The sequence below is a fragment of the Pistacia vera genome, unplaced genomic scaffold (genome assembly GCF_008641045.1).
Source record: "Pistacia vera cultivar Batoury unplaced genomic scaffold, PisVer_v2 Contig683, whole genome shotgun sequence".
Taxonomy (NCBI): Eukaryota; Viridiplantae; Streptophyta; class Magnoliopsida; order Sapindales; family Anacardiaceae; genus Pistacia; species Pistacia vera.
In genome coordinates, this window is record NW_022196538.1 from 277148 (window position 1) to 290561 (window position 13414).

The 13414-nt window shown below is 33.8% G+C and overlaps 1 protein-coding gene across 4 annotated transcripts; it reads right to left on the reverse strand.

The window, feature by feature from the left end:
* Nucleotides 1-459: 459 nt before the first annotated feature.
* Nucleotides 460-11812, reverse strand: LOC116113560 (potassium transporter 7-like). 4 transcript variants are annotated; one of them, XR_004125441.1, is made up of 11 exons: nucleotides 11343-11812; nucleotides 10572-10806; nucleotides 10157-10405; nucleotides 9991-10041; nucleotides 6791-7051; nucleotides 5098-5150; nucleotides 4842-4956; nucleotides 4355-4609; nucleotides 1765-2287; nucleotides 929-1549; nucleotides 460-762 (listed from the first exon to the last, which is right to left on the reverse strand). XR_004125441.1 is itself a non-coding variant. In XM_031399706.1 (10 exons), exons 1-10 carry the CDS (start codon nucleotides 11613-11615, stop codon nucleotides 1012-1014), a joined length of 2553 nt encoding a protein of 850 aa, XP_031255566.1. In that variant the 5' UTR covers nucleotides 11616-11812; the 3' UTR covers nucleotides 461-1011. The 4 variants fall into 4 exon arrangements, 2 of the variants coding, with proteins under 2 accessions (XP_031255566.1, XP_031255567.1); XR_004125440.1 differs by having other exon boundaries at nucleotides 460-825; XM_031399706.1 differs by having other exon boundaries at nucleotides 461-1549.
* Between the last annotated feature and the right edge of the window lie 1602 nt (nucleotides 11813-13414).

Sequence of the window (13414 nt, forward strand, 5' to 3'; positions counted from 1 at the left end):
TAGATAAATTCTTTATAATACAGAATTTAAGTCATATAAAGAGTACTTTAGAAATGTTCTAAAACATATTTTAGTGAAGGAACTTAAATTAATCTCCATATTTTCCACACGAAAAACCGAAAAAAGAAAAAGCGACTAAGAGCAGAAATGACCGCAAAAGTCAGATGAAAATGTACTTTACCAACTTGAGAAAAAAAGATATTTATAAATCTTTATTATTGGATTCAACTAACAATTTTCTAGGGCTCCAAAATGCCCTTGGAAACAAAGGGTATTGTCAAGGACAAAAATCATGACAGAAAATGGACAAAAGAAAAATAAACTTAAAAAGGACACTTCCTATTATAACATAACCTATCATTTGAATGAACTACAGAACAAGTAAACATATCATTTATCTATCATCCAATTATATTTAATTGCAACACTATTATCAATACGAATACGAATTGTTAAATATGAAAAACAAAATAATAATAATAATAAAAGAAAACAAAATACAATGAAAATGCCTAAATACAAAATTCTATGATGGGCTTTTTTAAAGCCAGATTTTAACTCAGGTATCAATACAGTGAATCAGTCCAGGCAGCTGACCTGTTACCTATTCTTCATGCCCTTTTTATTAAGTCTGTGATGGAATGACTAGGCCAAAATATATAAATTTTGAACAGGCCTTTTGCGGCGGCAACTAGATTTATGAAAAATCACATTCACATCACTTAAAACATGCTGGTTACAAGAGGCAATTTCCATATGCATCTGTTGGAATAGTAAAAATTGAATACATCAAAGACAACCCAAGCTGAAACACTAGAAAAATTCCTGATCAACAAGGTGGAAAAAATTCAATGATTGGCAGATCCAAAGGGCCATCAATAATCAAGAAAATTGTGTAAGCTTGTGTAAATTAACGGATGCAACTTACATTGACAGCTGAACATGCCATAAGACGAAGAGTGTCAAACTTTTCATGTTGAGATCTGCCCTTCCTGGAAGCAGAATCAAGCATCAAACCATGTAAGTCATCCCAACCTGCATGAGATGTGAGTGGGGAACACTCAAATTCGCAATCCCCCTCCTGCAGTTCTTTCTCAAGAAAGCATAGAAATAATTTATGACAAGCTTCTTGATAAACCAGGAATCCTTCCTTGCTCTAATATCTCCATGGCCAAGAAGATAAACGACCCCAGATTCTTTAGCCCTGCGAATAAAAGACAGCTCCCTCTCCAGGCTCTGCTCTGGATCAGAATTTGTAGAATCTACAGGCATTTCAGGCTTCACCTCTTCAGAGGTGCTTGCTTCTGAAATGGGCTCACTTTTGTCCTTGAACTCAGCCAGGAGAGGAACATTAAGCGAGTAGACACTTCCATTAGGAGCTATGAGAAGTCTTGTACTAGTTAAATCATCCTCAGAATCATTATCATCATCCCCATCACTTTCCAATGACCGTTCCTGGGCTTCCCGACGAATGAACTTCTCAAGGCTCTCAATTAACAGCTGCTCAAATGCCTGGTGATTTTCTTTGCGAACATCCTTGTAGCCATACCTATTCACAGTAGCTGAATTAAATTTTTAAGGCAATATCATCGGACCAAAAGAGAAAACCAGAGATAAAATGAAAATGGTAAATTCCAAAAATCATTAAAACATTTGGCATTCGAGGTGAGGCAAGGTCACCACTATTATCTGTGACTCTGAGCTTACATAAAAAACCTCATCATAATAATAACAGCTACTGGCTTGCAGGAATAGAGCATTTACCGGGCTATACATCGGAATATGTGGTAGCTTTTTGGACACACTCTTCGGAAAAGGAACCTTTCACTTTGTGGCACAACAGGAACTGGAACATACTTTATACAAACAAATATAATCATGGAGTGAATTGCTGGAAGAGTAGTCAAAAAATGGCCAAAAATTGCAGGTATTCCCTTCACCAACTCATTATAAAGCAAGCCAATTCCAGGAGCTCTAATTGTCCCAAGATTGCTGCCCAGTTCCCGCATCAAATCCATTGACAGTTTTTGCTTGACTTCAGTTTCATACTTCAGCTTACTTCCATAGTTCCAGATGTACATTATAAAAAACATTATTATGGCGAAAACCAATATTATCCAACTTCCATCCCCCACACTCCCCAAAACCGACGAGAAAAAGGTCAGCTCCATTCCCAGGAAAAAAACCACGAAGCTGAGCACAATTATAATGTTTATCTGCCATATAAGAAGCATAACGATAGTCACTAAAACTGTTGTCATCATCATCACTCCCAGCTCAGCAATGCCTGTAAAAAATAAAAAAAATAAAAACAACATTAGAAAGATATATTCTTGAAAAAAAGAAAAGAATAAAGTCAGCGACATTTAAGATTGACCCATGAAAGACTAGGAAGAATGTTATTTTAATTCAGCATAGAAGGCAGCAAAGGCTCCTCTACCCTAGCAATTATCCATTTCCTTCTCTTGCCCTAGCTGACTTCTGTAACATCTACTCCCCAATTTAGACTCTCTCCTTTCTTCCAAAATACTATAGAAGCAACTGTAAAAGGTGTACCACTGAATTAGTTTAGATGAAGTCAGTTAGCAATTAGCTAGGAGTCTAGCTGAATCCAGCATAGTATGAGAACCCTCTATTTGTCAATCAGTTAAATTTTGATAAACTTCAGAGGGTCTTTTCAGGCAGAGTAGCAGTGATCTAGAGAGAAAAAACCATCAGAAGTAGCTCCACTCACTAATAACCTTTGCTTCTTTCAATTCATAGATTTGAGAACTTAAGACTACTTTTTTCTCCAACTTAAGAGTCTCCTTTTATTCATTCCCATACAACACTTAGGTAAAAACACATAAAAGCAAATATAATTTAACAGTTTTGAAGATCATTGATATTTTCTTCTGAAGCTCACAGCTATTTTGACCACGTCTTTTGCAATCAGCTAGCAGAAGTCTTGCTAAATTCAGCGTAACTAGAATTAGCATAGGCTACTTGCTCCTCTGCACACACAGAGGGTGTGTGAATTGCATCTGAGCTGAAACCATGCTAAAAAGCAACTACAACTTTGAAAAACTATTTGAATACTGTATAGTATCATTTTTTTCTTAGAAGTACATGGATAAATACAAGAAATAAATGCCCAATTAGAGTAGGAGAATTAAGGAGATTCTTACAGAAAAGACAAATAATTAAAATCTATGGTATCCAGAAACTCAATAAAAAAAATAAACACGAACATACAGAACTTTGTAATAATGTCTTCAAGAATCCCAATTTCAAAGTAACAATGACTTTTCTGTCCCCTCAAATCCCCTTCCATTTCACTCCAACCAAATGATTCACATTAGCAAGAAGGATCCCACCAAGCAACCTTATCATTAATTCCTCCCAATCCAACCCCAAGAAAAAGAATTTCAAGTATGAAAGAAGATATAACCCAGTGAATCCACTAAAGAAAACCTTAACAACTGCACAAACACAATGTAGCAATCACTGATTGGCAGTTTCTCCATCTATTTACAAATAAACCTCCAACTTATAACAACTTTATCACTTTTAATCAAATTTTTAGCCCTGAGAATTCTTCGGATAACCACAGTCCAAGCAAACAAAGACATCTTGATAAGAAAGTCAAAAGCAATATATTTTCTCCTCAATATCAACTACAAATTATTTTACATCAAATATCTTGCTAATGCTTTTTCTCCATCACCATGTAATCCATAAAGCATTATGAAAGAATTCGATGGACAGCTCCTAATCTTAAAAACACCAATCTTAACTACCTTACTGTGGTATAATATATGTTATGGAAGATGAATTTCCTAACTTGCTGTCAAAATAGCTGAAGTTAAACATATTTCCGAACAAATTTACTTAAAATAACACATGCCATGCAAAATGAACAGCTTCACACGCAAAACCTTGACTGAGATGATTCACACTAGTCATAACAATTGTAATTATAAGTAGCTTCTTTGTAGGTCTCAGTCTCAAAAAATATATGTTATGCTTCATAATCCATTCAAATCAAGGAGTTTTGGCAGGTTTCAGTGGTTTCAAGGGCAATGCTCATTTTTAAGACGCTAGTTTTCAGAATTAATTACAAATGTATAGATAATTTTTGTAGGCCTCAAGGCTGTTCCAATATTTGCAGATGGTTGTTTGCTTTCTTCAAAATTTACTATAGCATTTTAAGTTATTCTGCTTCATATCCAACAAAGTTAAAAATAAAATAACAAAATAAAATTAAAAAAAGACCTAGAAGCTAGATTTTACCAGTAAATTTCACCGAAATACTTTAAATCATGAGATTAAAAGTGAACCAAAAATGATACATAAAGATTCAAAAGAGTATTACCATATGCATTTCCCATCTCAGTAATGCTTGCGATAGAGCAGACAAACAACACACACACGACCAACAAAAACCAATTAATAACTGGGATATAAATCTGGCCCATGAATTTTCGAGAGGTATGGATGATTTTAAGACGAGGGAAACAACCAAGCACAGTTGATTGTTTTATACACGAAAATGTTGCGGTGGTCATAGCCCGACTTGAAATCAGTGCTGCTATGTTAGCAATGAGGAGGATAGGCCAGAAAGCGCCAGCTGCAGACAAAGTATAATAGCTTAACACTTAAAAATCTCCAGCAAATACAAAATGCCGAAAGGAAAAAAGAAGGATTAATACATCTCTACAACAGAAATAGTATTTAAGATTTTACAAAAACAAAAAATTTAGTAAAAAAAAACAAATCATACAATTATAAAACAAAACTAATCCATTTTCAAAGTATTGCAAAGACCTTGCACATTGATAGAGATAAGATGCAAAGCTTACTTGGAATGCAATTGAAAAAAACTTGCTCAGCTCCAGAATGGTTGTCCATAAGGTAAGCTGCTTGACCCAAATAACCCAACAGAAGGCATGGTAAAACGAGAAACATAAATGTAAGCTGCAGAAAACCACTATCAAATACATCAGAATCGTATCAATAACAACACCTAATCAGAAATGAAACACCAAAAGATGCTGATATATCAAAGGTAATGTAAAAATATCTAATCCAGATAATGCTATTCTGCAGTATCTTCACCTGAACTGATCGCACTGAAAAGTAGCAAAGATCTGCAAACATTGCCTCAGAACCTGAAACAAAATCCAAAGCAGCAATCATAAAAGAGAATGGTAATATAGGATTCAGAAATGCAACCATCAATGGAAGATTCCAACACTATGCTTCAATAAAAATGCAAATATTAATCACACTGGCATACAAAAAGAAGAATATCATGTCATTGATACCTTGAAGATGAGAGACCTCAATTTTATCCTTCTCAACATACCCTCATTTAATCTAGTGAAATAGCTTCATCTATCAGTCTACTTAATCTATCAAGCACCAAAGTTAAATAAAAGTGAGAAAGAGGGTTCTTGCCTTAATCCTTTGTAGCACCAAAATGTCCCCTGGGAAGCTCATTAATAAAAATCAAAAAGTTCATCAACTGGAGGATACCCTTGATCATCCCCTCCATCTAGTACAAAACTCATAACCTTTAGGAGATAATCCAAGAAATTCCAATCCAAATTATATTATGCCTTCTCAAAGTGGATTTTAATCACCACTGCCTCACACTTCTCCACAATTCATTAGCCACCAAAAGTACATAAACAAAAGCTGCTTGTCCTGCAGATATAGTTCCTTTAAATACCTCTTTCAACATAGGAGAGAAACCTTTGGCAAGGACTTGCATAAGCTTGTATGTATCAAATATGTATCTTCAAGGATTCTTATATATTTAGAAATAAGGCCTATGAATGCAGCATTGGGCATTAGTTATCTCATTAAATACTCACCTATGAAAAAATTCCCCAAAAATCTTCATTAAATCCTCCATAACGATGTCCCAACATTGAAGGAAAGCCATCCAGGCTTGGGCATTCTCCGTGAAACATTCAGTTGCAACATTCATAAAAGCCCCTTTTATTCTCCTGCTCAATAAACAATCTCTCCAACCAGCTTGCCTAATTCTTTGGAGATGGGGTTCCAATTGAGCATGTATAGTATTGGTTTTCTAACACATGATTTGAGTACAACTTCATATGTTATTGATAATCTCTTCCTTCATTCTCATTCCATCCTCATTTTTTTTGTTTTAATAAGAATCATGCCATTTCCAGTCACAAACCCATCCTTTGTTTCTAATTTGCTGATCAGGTTTCTAATTTTAATTCCACACACAATTCTAGGAAACATTATTGTATTGATCCCCTGCCCTCACCCACTTTGCCTTAGGTTTCTGCCACCAATTGATTTCTTCTAGAATTACCAGGTCCCCAAGCCTGGTTACCATTTGACTTCTTCTCTTGAAAAGTTCCTCATTCTGTCATTCATCATGCCTTCCCCTTTTAACTTATCTAGCACCTAGACTCTTCTCCCTAACTACCTTTTTCCTACTTGACATTCCAAAAGCTTCCTGGTTTCATCCAGCCTGGGTTCCCCCTACCATTTTGTCATTAATTTATAATCCCAAACCTAGGGCCTTCAGTCTTTTGCCACCACTCCTGGTCACATTTCTTAATTTGGAAAGATTGGTTCTCATTGTTTTGCTATTAAAACAAATAGACTAAAACTAATGTTCATACATAAATAAAAAAAAAAAATAAACGCAACAACTATAAGCACATCATTCAGATTTATAAATTCAAATTTCACTTAACATTCAGATCTGCTCAAATTTCAAATAAAAAACAATGCTTCCAAATCATTCCTAGATTGGCATGCTCACCTGTTGCACAAAGAATACAACCTCCAAGTGCAGACCAAGCCTTAGTTGAGTTTCTCTTGAAAAATAAATAGATGTGAATGGGATTAAATGCTCTCAAGACACTGCTGTCATATTTTACAAGGTTATAAATCCCAACGCCACCAAGAGAGCAAAACCATATAAATAAAGCAGGACCTACAGCCATTCCTACTTTGCTTGTACCATACTTTTGTACACTGAACAAAATTACGAGAAAGGCAACTGAAATCATCAGCACTTCATCTGCACCCAAAAAAAAAAAAAGGCATAAAAAATTAACTAATAAAATAACTAGTTTGCTCAATTAAATTTACAAACCATAAAATAGCGAGCATCCCATTTGGAATTAGAGGGATAAAATAAAAATAAAAATTCAATAAAGAATTCAATTCATTTAAAGCAAATGTCTTATTTCTTACTTTTATACTACTTAATAAATTTTTATAGTAGTCATATCCTACCAAAATATTGGATTTCCTATCTTGACCATGCACAATATTTCTCTTTTAATATCAATCGGAAATCTATAGCCATTCATCAAAAATCTTCAAATGTGCTTTTATTTTAATGCAACAGTATTAATATAAATTAGGTTTATTAATGGTATAATTAGTGATGTTTGAACAATTTTAAATATCATATGCATTATTTGTATAGTTTAATCGATAAATCCAACTTGAAAGTGTAACATAAAGAGTAATAAATTCATGCAAAGAGTTGCAAATCCTACACCTAGAGTAATGAATCCCTCCTCATTAAATAAAAATACTACTTGTTACCTCAGCAAGTTACTTCAACAGCACACTCACAGTTACATAATTGATATGGAGAACGAATTACTAAACCAAATTATAATTCTTCTGATTTTGAAACAACACAACAATATCACTCTTTGACAACATGTAACTCAGCTGGAAAATTGATCATAGTTCCCAAAAATCCAAATTAGGTCATGGCACCAAGTCCAACCAGCAGGATCAAGGCCAAGCTATGATCTTTGACTGCATGTACTTCAGCAATAAAATTAATCCTAGTTCACAGCATACAATTCAAATTAAGTCATGGTACTAGGGGCACTAGGTAAAGGTTGCTCCAGGTTTTTCAAACCAAAAAATAATACTGATATGATATGTGCCCAACTAAATCCATCTTAGCATAGCCCATTGTAAATTTTTGTATCTGTCCCTAAATGAGACCAACAAGATATAAGAGGAAAAACCCTTTCTTTAGCAACATTTTTTAGAATACAATTATCAATTTGTATCAACATAGTGCCAGTAGTGTGATAAATTCATTTGGTAGAATCCTCAGCAACTTTATTTTTTATCAATTTTGCTAGGTTTTAAACTTATTAAACTAAGTGTTAATCCAACTAAATGGTATCAACTGAATACGTTCTTTGCACCATTCTACTCCACGTGGATTAATGTTCCCCATTATAAATGTGATAGTGTACTCATTGCTACATTTATCTACATTGTTTATAGCAACCTTATCTTCTTTGTACAACACGTTTGAATTAACATGCTTTTCCCAACTATTGCAAACTTTTCATCCAAAATGAACAACCATCTGAAAAGATTATCCCTTATCATCTCTCAATCAACCAGCCAGACCAATTTAACTGTATGTGCAAAACTGTTTTCATGGCTTGATAATGCTATATAAAGTGGGGTTTTTAAGAGTAACAAATTTTTTAATATATATATATAGGAGACTGATATATTTAAATCATTAAAATATGTGAATCTTTTATATAAACAACTAATTATGGTTTTTAAAAATTCTTATTACATAAAGTACTATTAAAAATGTTAAAATTTTCTTGCATGGAATGCATTACCTTGAGTATGACACGATTCTTTAAAAGATGCATTGTTGTTATCTTTTGTTAAATTTAGGCATATTTCTGTATATTTATTTATTGAATTCAGGCATGCATTAATTTGGTTACTGTGCAACATAAGACTGCAACATAAGTCTGTGCAGCATAAGTAAACAGTTAAACATGTTGATTTTATTTGGTTCAGAACTCTTCCTATTAGAGACCATGAAGATCACATGGAAATTGGATTTTGTCATTGTTCATCTTGTGATGAACGAACAATTTGTAATTTTTATTCACCATGAATGAGGAGCAATATGTACAATTGTAATAGATGTTTGTCATGACAATCACAGCAGCGAAAATTGTACTCTAATTTAATTACGGTGTTGGATTGCTGGTATTAAGAAATTGTATATAGTTGTGACAAGAAATTCAGTTTGACTGAAATGCAGTTATTTCTTGACGAAAGATATAGATGATTGTATAACAGAATGTAGATGAAGGTTGAGACTCCTTTGTCTTGAGGTGTTTGAAGATAAAAATTACTGGCATGTGTATATCATAATGTAACTTGATACAATAGTTCAGGTTTCGAGAACTATCAAAACATATGACAGTCAATCCAAAGTTTTCTACAGACTGAAAGGTTGTCCCTTGACTTTTACCCTCGTAAAATGGGTGGTTTTTCAAAAACTCTACTTGACTTTAACCATTTTCCTTGTCCAATGAATAAATTATTGTACTGGTTTGAATGAATTTCTTCATTTGCAGTTAATTTTTTTTACTTATCTTTCATATATACATAAAGTTATTGTTTCAAAACCAGGAAAAAGTTTCTAACAATTTTATAAAATCTAAAAACTTCTATTTCAAGAATTCAAATGCTCTCTTTACTCAAATACCAGAGTTGCAAAACAAAAGACTGGTATCAGAACAAAATGTAGTATTTTTTTCTAAAAATCAGAAACTTTATAATGTTTCCAATGTGTTTAAAGTATTTACAAATACTTAATTTATTCACTTGCTCAGGTTTCAGGTCAAGACCTATTCAGTTCTCCTTTTTACTGGCATTGTCACACAGGCTAAACTGAGTCAACATGTCTCCTTGATATAATACCTCTCCTCATAGGGCATGTAAGAAAGCAAAATGTCATCCCTTTCAGCCCTAAAAGGAGGCAGACATTTACCAGTTGCTAGGAACAATAAGGTCATTATCATTTTAACTTTTTTCCAATAAAGAAAATGAACAATCCAAAAGCTCACATGCTGTCTGTTCATTACTAAATATCAAAAAGCAAGAAAATAATGTAAACTCAAAGAATAAAAGCTTAATTGATTGAGGATATCACATTACCTTGCTTAATGGCAGTTACTCCAACCTTTAGACCACCAACAGCTGACATTACTGCACCAAGAAAGACATATATATAAATAACAATGCAAAATAAGCATCTAGAACAGCTTTCCTGTGACTTGAGCCATAACTGCAAGCGTTAGCAAAAAGAAACAACATATAAAACCTGACATTGCCGGTGTAACAACCCCATCAGCTATCACCATAGAAGTACCAGCAAGCACTAACATCAGTAGAAGCCTTTTCAGAGTCTGTGAGTTCTCAAGTCTTTCCTTGATTTTCAGTGATCTCTCCAGTTCAGCCGATGGCACCTTCAGTCTGAAGCTTGATATACGAGCATCAGAAGGAAGCTGATTTGGGAGAAGACTAACCTTAGCATGCCGACAAATCAACGAGTACAATGCAAAAGTACCACCTGCAACAATGAAGCACCACATGAATGGCACACATCGTTTTTGCACTAACTTCTAATTACATACACAAATAAATACATGCATGTATATGAATATATAATCATATATTACAGACACATAAAAAGTTCAAAAAAAAAAAAAAAAATGGTTTAATAACTTCCAGCATACCTTCACCATCATCATTGGCCCAAAGAACAACAAAGACATACTTCACCAGTGGAATCAAGATCAAGGTATATAAAACCAGTGATAATGCCCCAAGAACATCTTCATTTCCATTTATAGGAGCCTTGGTAAACATCACATCAAAGGTATATAACGGACTTGTTCCAACATCACCAAAGACGACACCAAGTGTCTGAAAAACAAGTATGATTCTCTTTCCCACACTGAAGTCCTGCAACTACAATTACACAAATCAGGCAGTAAGCTCCAACTGTTATATCCGTTGCTATATAAAATAAACTTACAACTTCATGATTCAATTGTTCATCATTGGTGATCTTATGCTCACCCACTCAAATATGTACAAAAGAGTATACATATTCAAAACTTGACCTAAGTAGACAGGAATCCTCATAGCAAGCAAAGACACTAATGGAATAACAATTCATGCATGGCTCTAAATATTTCAAAATCAACGTTCCTTCATTAATTAAAAGATCCCATTTGATTCAGACAAACCAGCACGTTACAATAATCTACCGTTTCCACTACTATTTACATAAGCGAGATATAACGAGACATTTCCAGCCCACTTTGCCAACAAACTAAAAGTTCGTTTCATTACACATAAATTGCTACTGAAGAAAACACTTATAAATCAGATAAAATTACTACATGTGAGTTCGCAAGCAGCTCAAAAGAATTATCAACTAAGCTTTAAAGAAGCAAAATATCTAATAAACCAACTAAATGTTAAATCCGAACACAATGTACCTCATAGTCATTTCGAATGGCGCCGGGTATGTCAAGAGCTTCGACATCAAATGAATCAATACGAGGTCCTGTGCGAATCAAGCGTTGTTCACCACTTTCCTCGTCTTCAGAATCCAATCCAGCGCGATGTTCAGACTCTCTGTCTTCCTCATCCTCATCCACCTCCGATTCGTCGTCATTCTGGAATACCCATCTCGACTCCATTGAGTCCATTGATGACAGTCCCACGCCATTCGTTATTTCAGATCCACCTCCACTTGTCTCTTCTGCCATTTGTACAAACCAATCAATTCCAATTTGGTCTAAGATTCAAAATTGATTGCTAATAAATTCAAATTGAATCGGAGTAAGAATTTTAGGGTTTCGGTTCTGTTTCTAAATTTAGTTTAGAAGAAAAAAATTGATCACGCGGTGAAGAGAAAAGGTTGTGTAATAACTGTTGAACTGCTTACACTAGGATTTTTTTTTTTTTTTTTTTTTTTTTTTAAGAAAGCAGGCAATGAAGCGTCTTCAAATTAACGTTTAGATCACGTAGTATTGTATCATATAAGATGTTATATTAAATGGAAATATAAATCATCTTAAAGATTATTCAGAATATTTAGGGAAATGTATTTGGTTGATTTAAATAAATTAGAGAATATGTTATATTTATATATTTGATTGGAAGGATAAATGGGTCTATATGTTATATAGAATACATAATTACCCTTATTTTTAAATATTAATATATTATTATTATTATTATTATTATTTCTTGAATCACTTTTAACCCTAATATTTGAAATTTTGTTAAAACACTCCAATTATATAAAACTTTAATTTATAGCAAAATCACCCTCATCCACCCCAAGCCACTTCTGACAGCCAACCACCACCACAGGTCATTGCCGACAGTGAACGGAATGGTGCATGACTCACTGTATATGGCCAGCCGTGCGCCGGCAAAGCCATTTCCGTGATCCATGGCCGTTTCATGGCCAAATCTATAGCTGTTTCACAGCCAAAGATGTGGCCATGAAATGGCCATAGAAACGGCCTTACCAACGCACGACTGGCTAGATAGCTCCGGTCATGTGCCATTATGGCAAATGATGTCGGCAGCTGACGGTGGTCTTGGGTGGTTGGGTGTATTTTGTTAACTTTTTAACTTTTTTGTGGCTAAGGTATTTTAGCTAAATTCTCAAATGTAGGCGGGCTAGGTTAATGGTCATTTAGTAGACATTTGAGGGTAATTGTATCCGAAATGGTATTTAATTAAGGACAAAATAAGTATAAAAATCAAATTGCCTAGTAATCTTTTAATAACACATTAGGGGGAGGGTATAGGATTATTCCCTACATTATCAACAGTAAACACTATTTACAATAAAAGATACCATAATATTTTATTACTTACAAACCAAACAACAGAATCTTGCAAAATAAACGAAGATTACCCTCATTATCATATATGACCCTGATCCAAACGCACCATAGGAGAATGAATATTTATGTAATTGCCCCTTTATTGTTTATTTTAATACCATATAATTAACGGTAAGGGGATTTCAATTATTAATCTAACCACAGTGAGATTTTTGTTGATTATACCTAACTATAGTTACTGTTATTAACCCAAATAAGTTTTAAAAAGAGATATTATATTAAGATGTTGTAATTTCATGATTAAATAAAAAATAGGCCATTTTGAAAAGTTTTGTACTTTATAACCCCTCTCATTGTTTTATGGACAATTTTGCACTTTCATAAAAAACTCAACTTCTGCCTTCTTATTCACCTCTTTTAATGCAACTTCTCTCTATTAATAAACTCTCAACTCCCTGCAAACATCTGTAAGTCAATGATATAAGAATTCTATTAGGAATATCAATCAAACAACATGAATAGAATTCAGTCATAATCAACAATATCCCAAAAGATCAACACATAAATTATAGAATATTGAATTAATAATAAGGGGTATAGACAAACCTATTTGTGTCATGATTTTCTATTCTTGAATTTCTTACGGTAGAAGCAACAGGTTTTCCAGAAAAGACAGAAAGCGTCGGTATTCCTTTCCAATAACG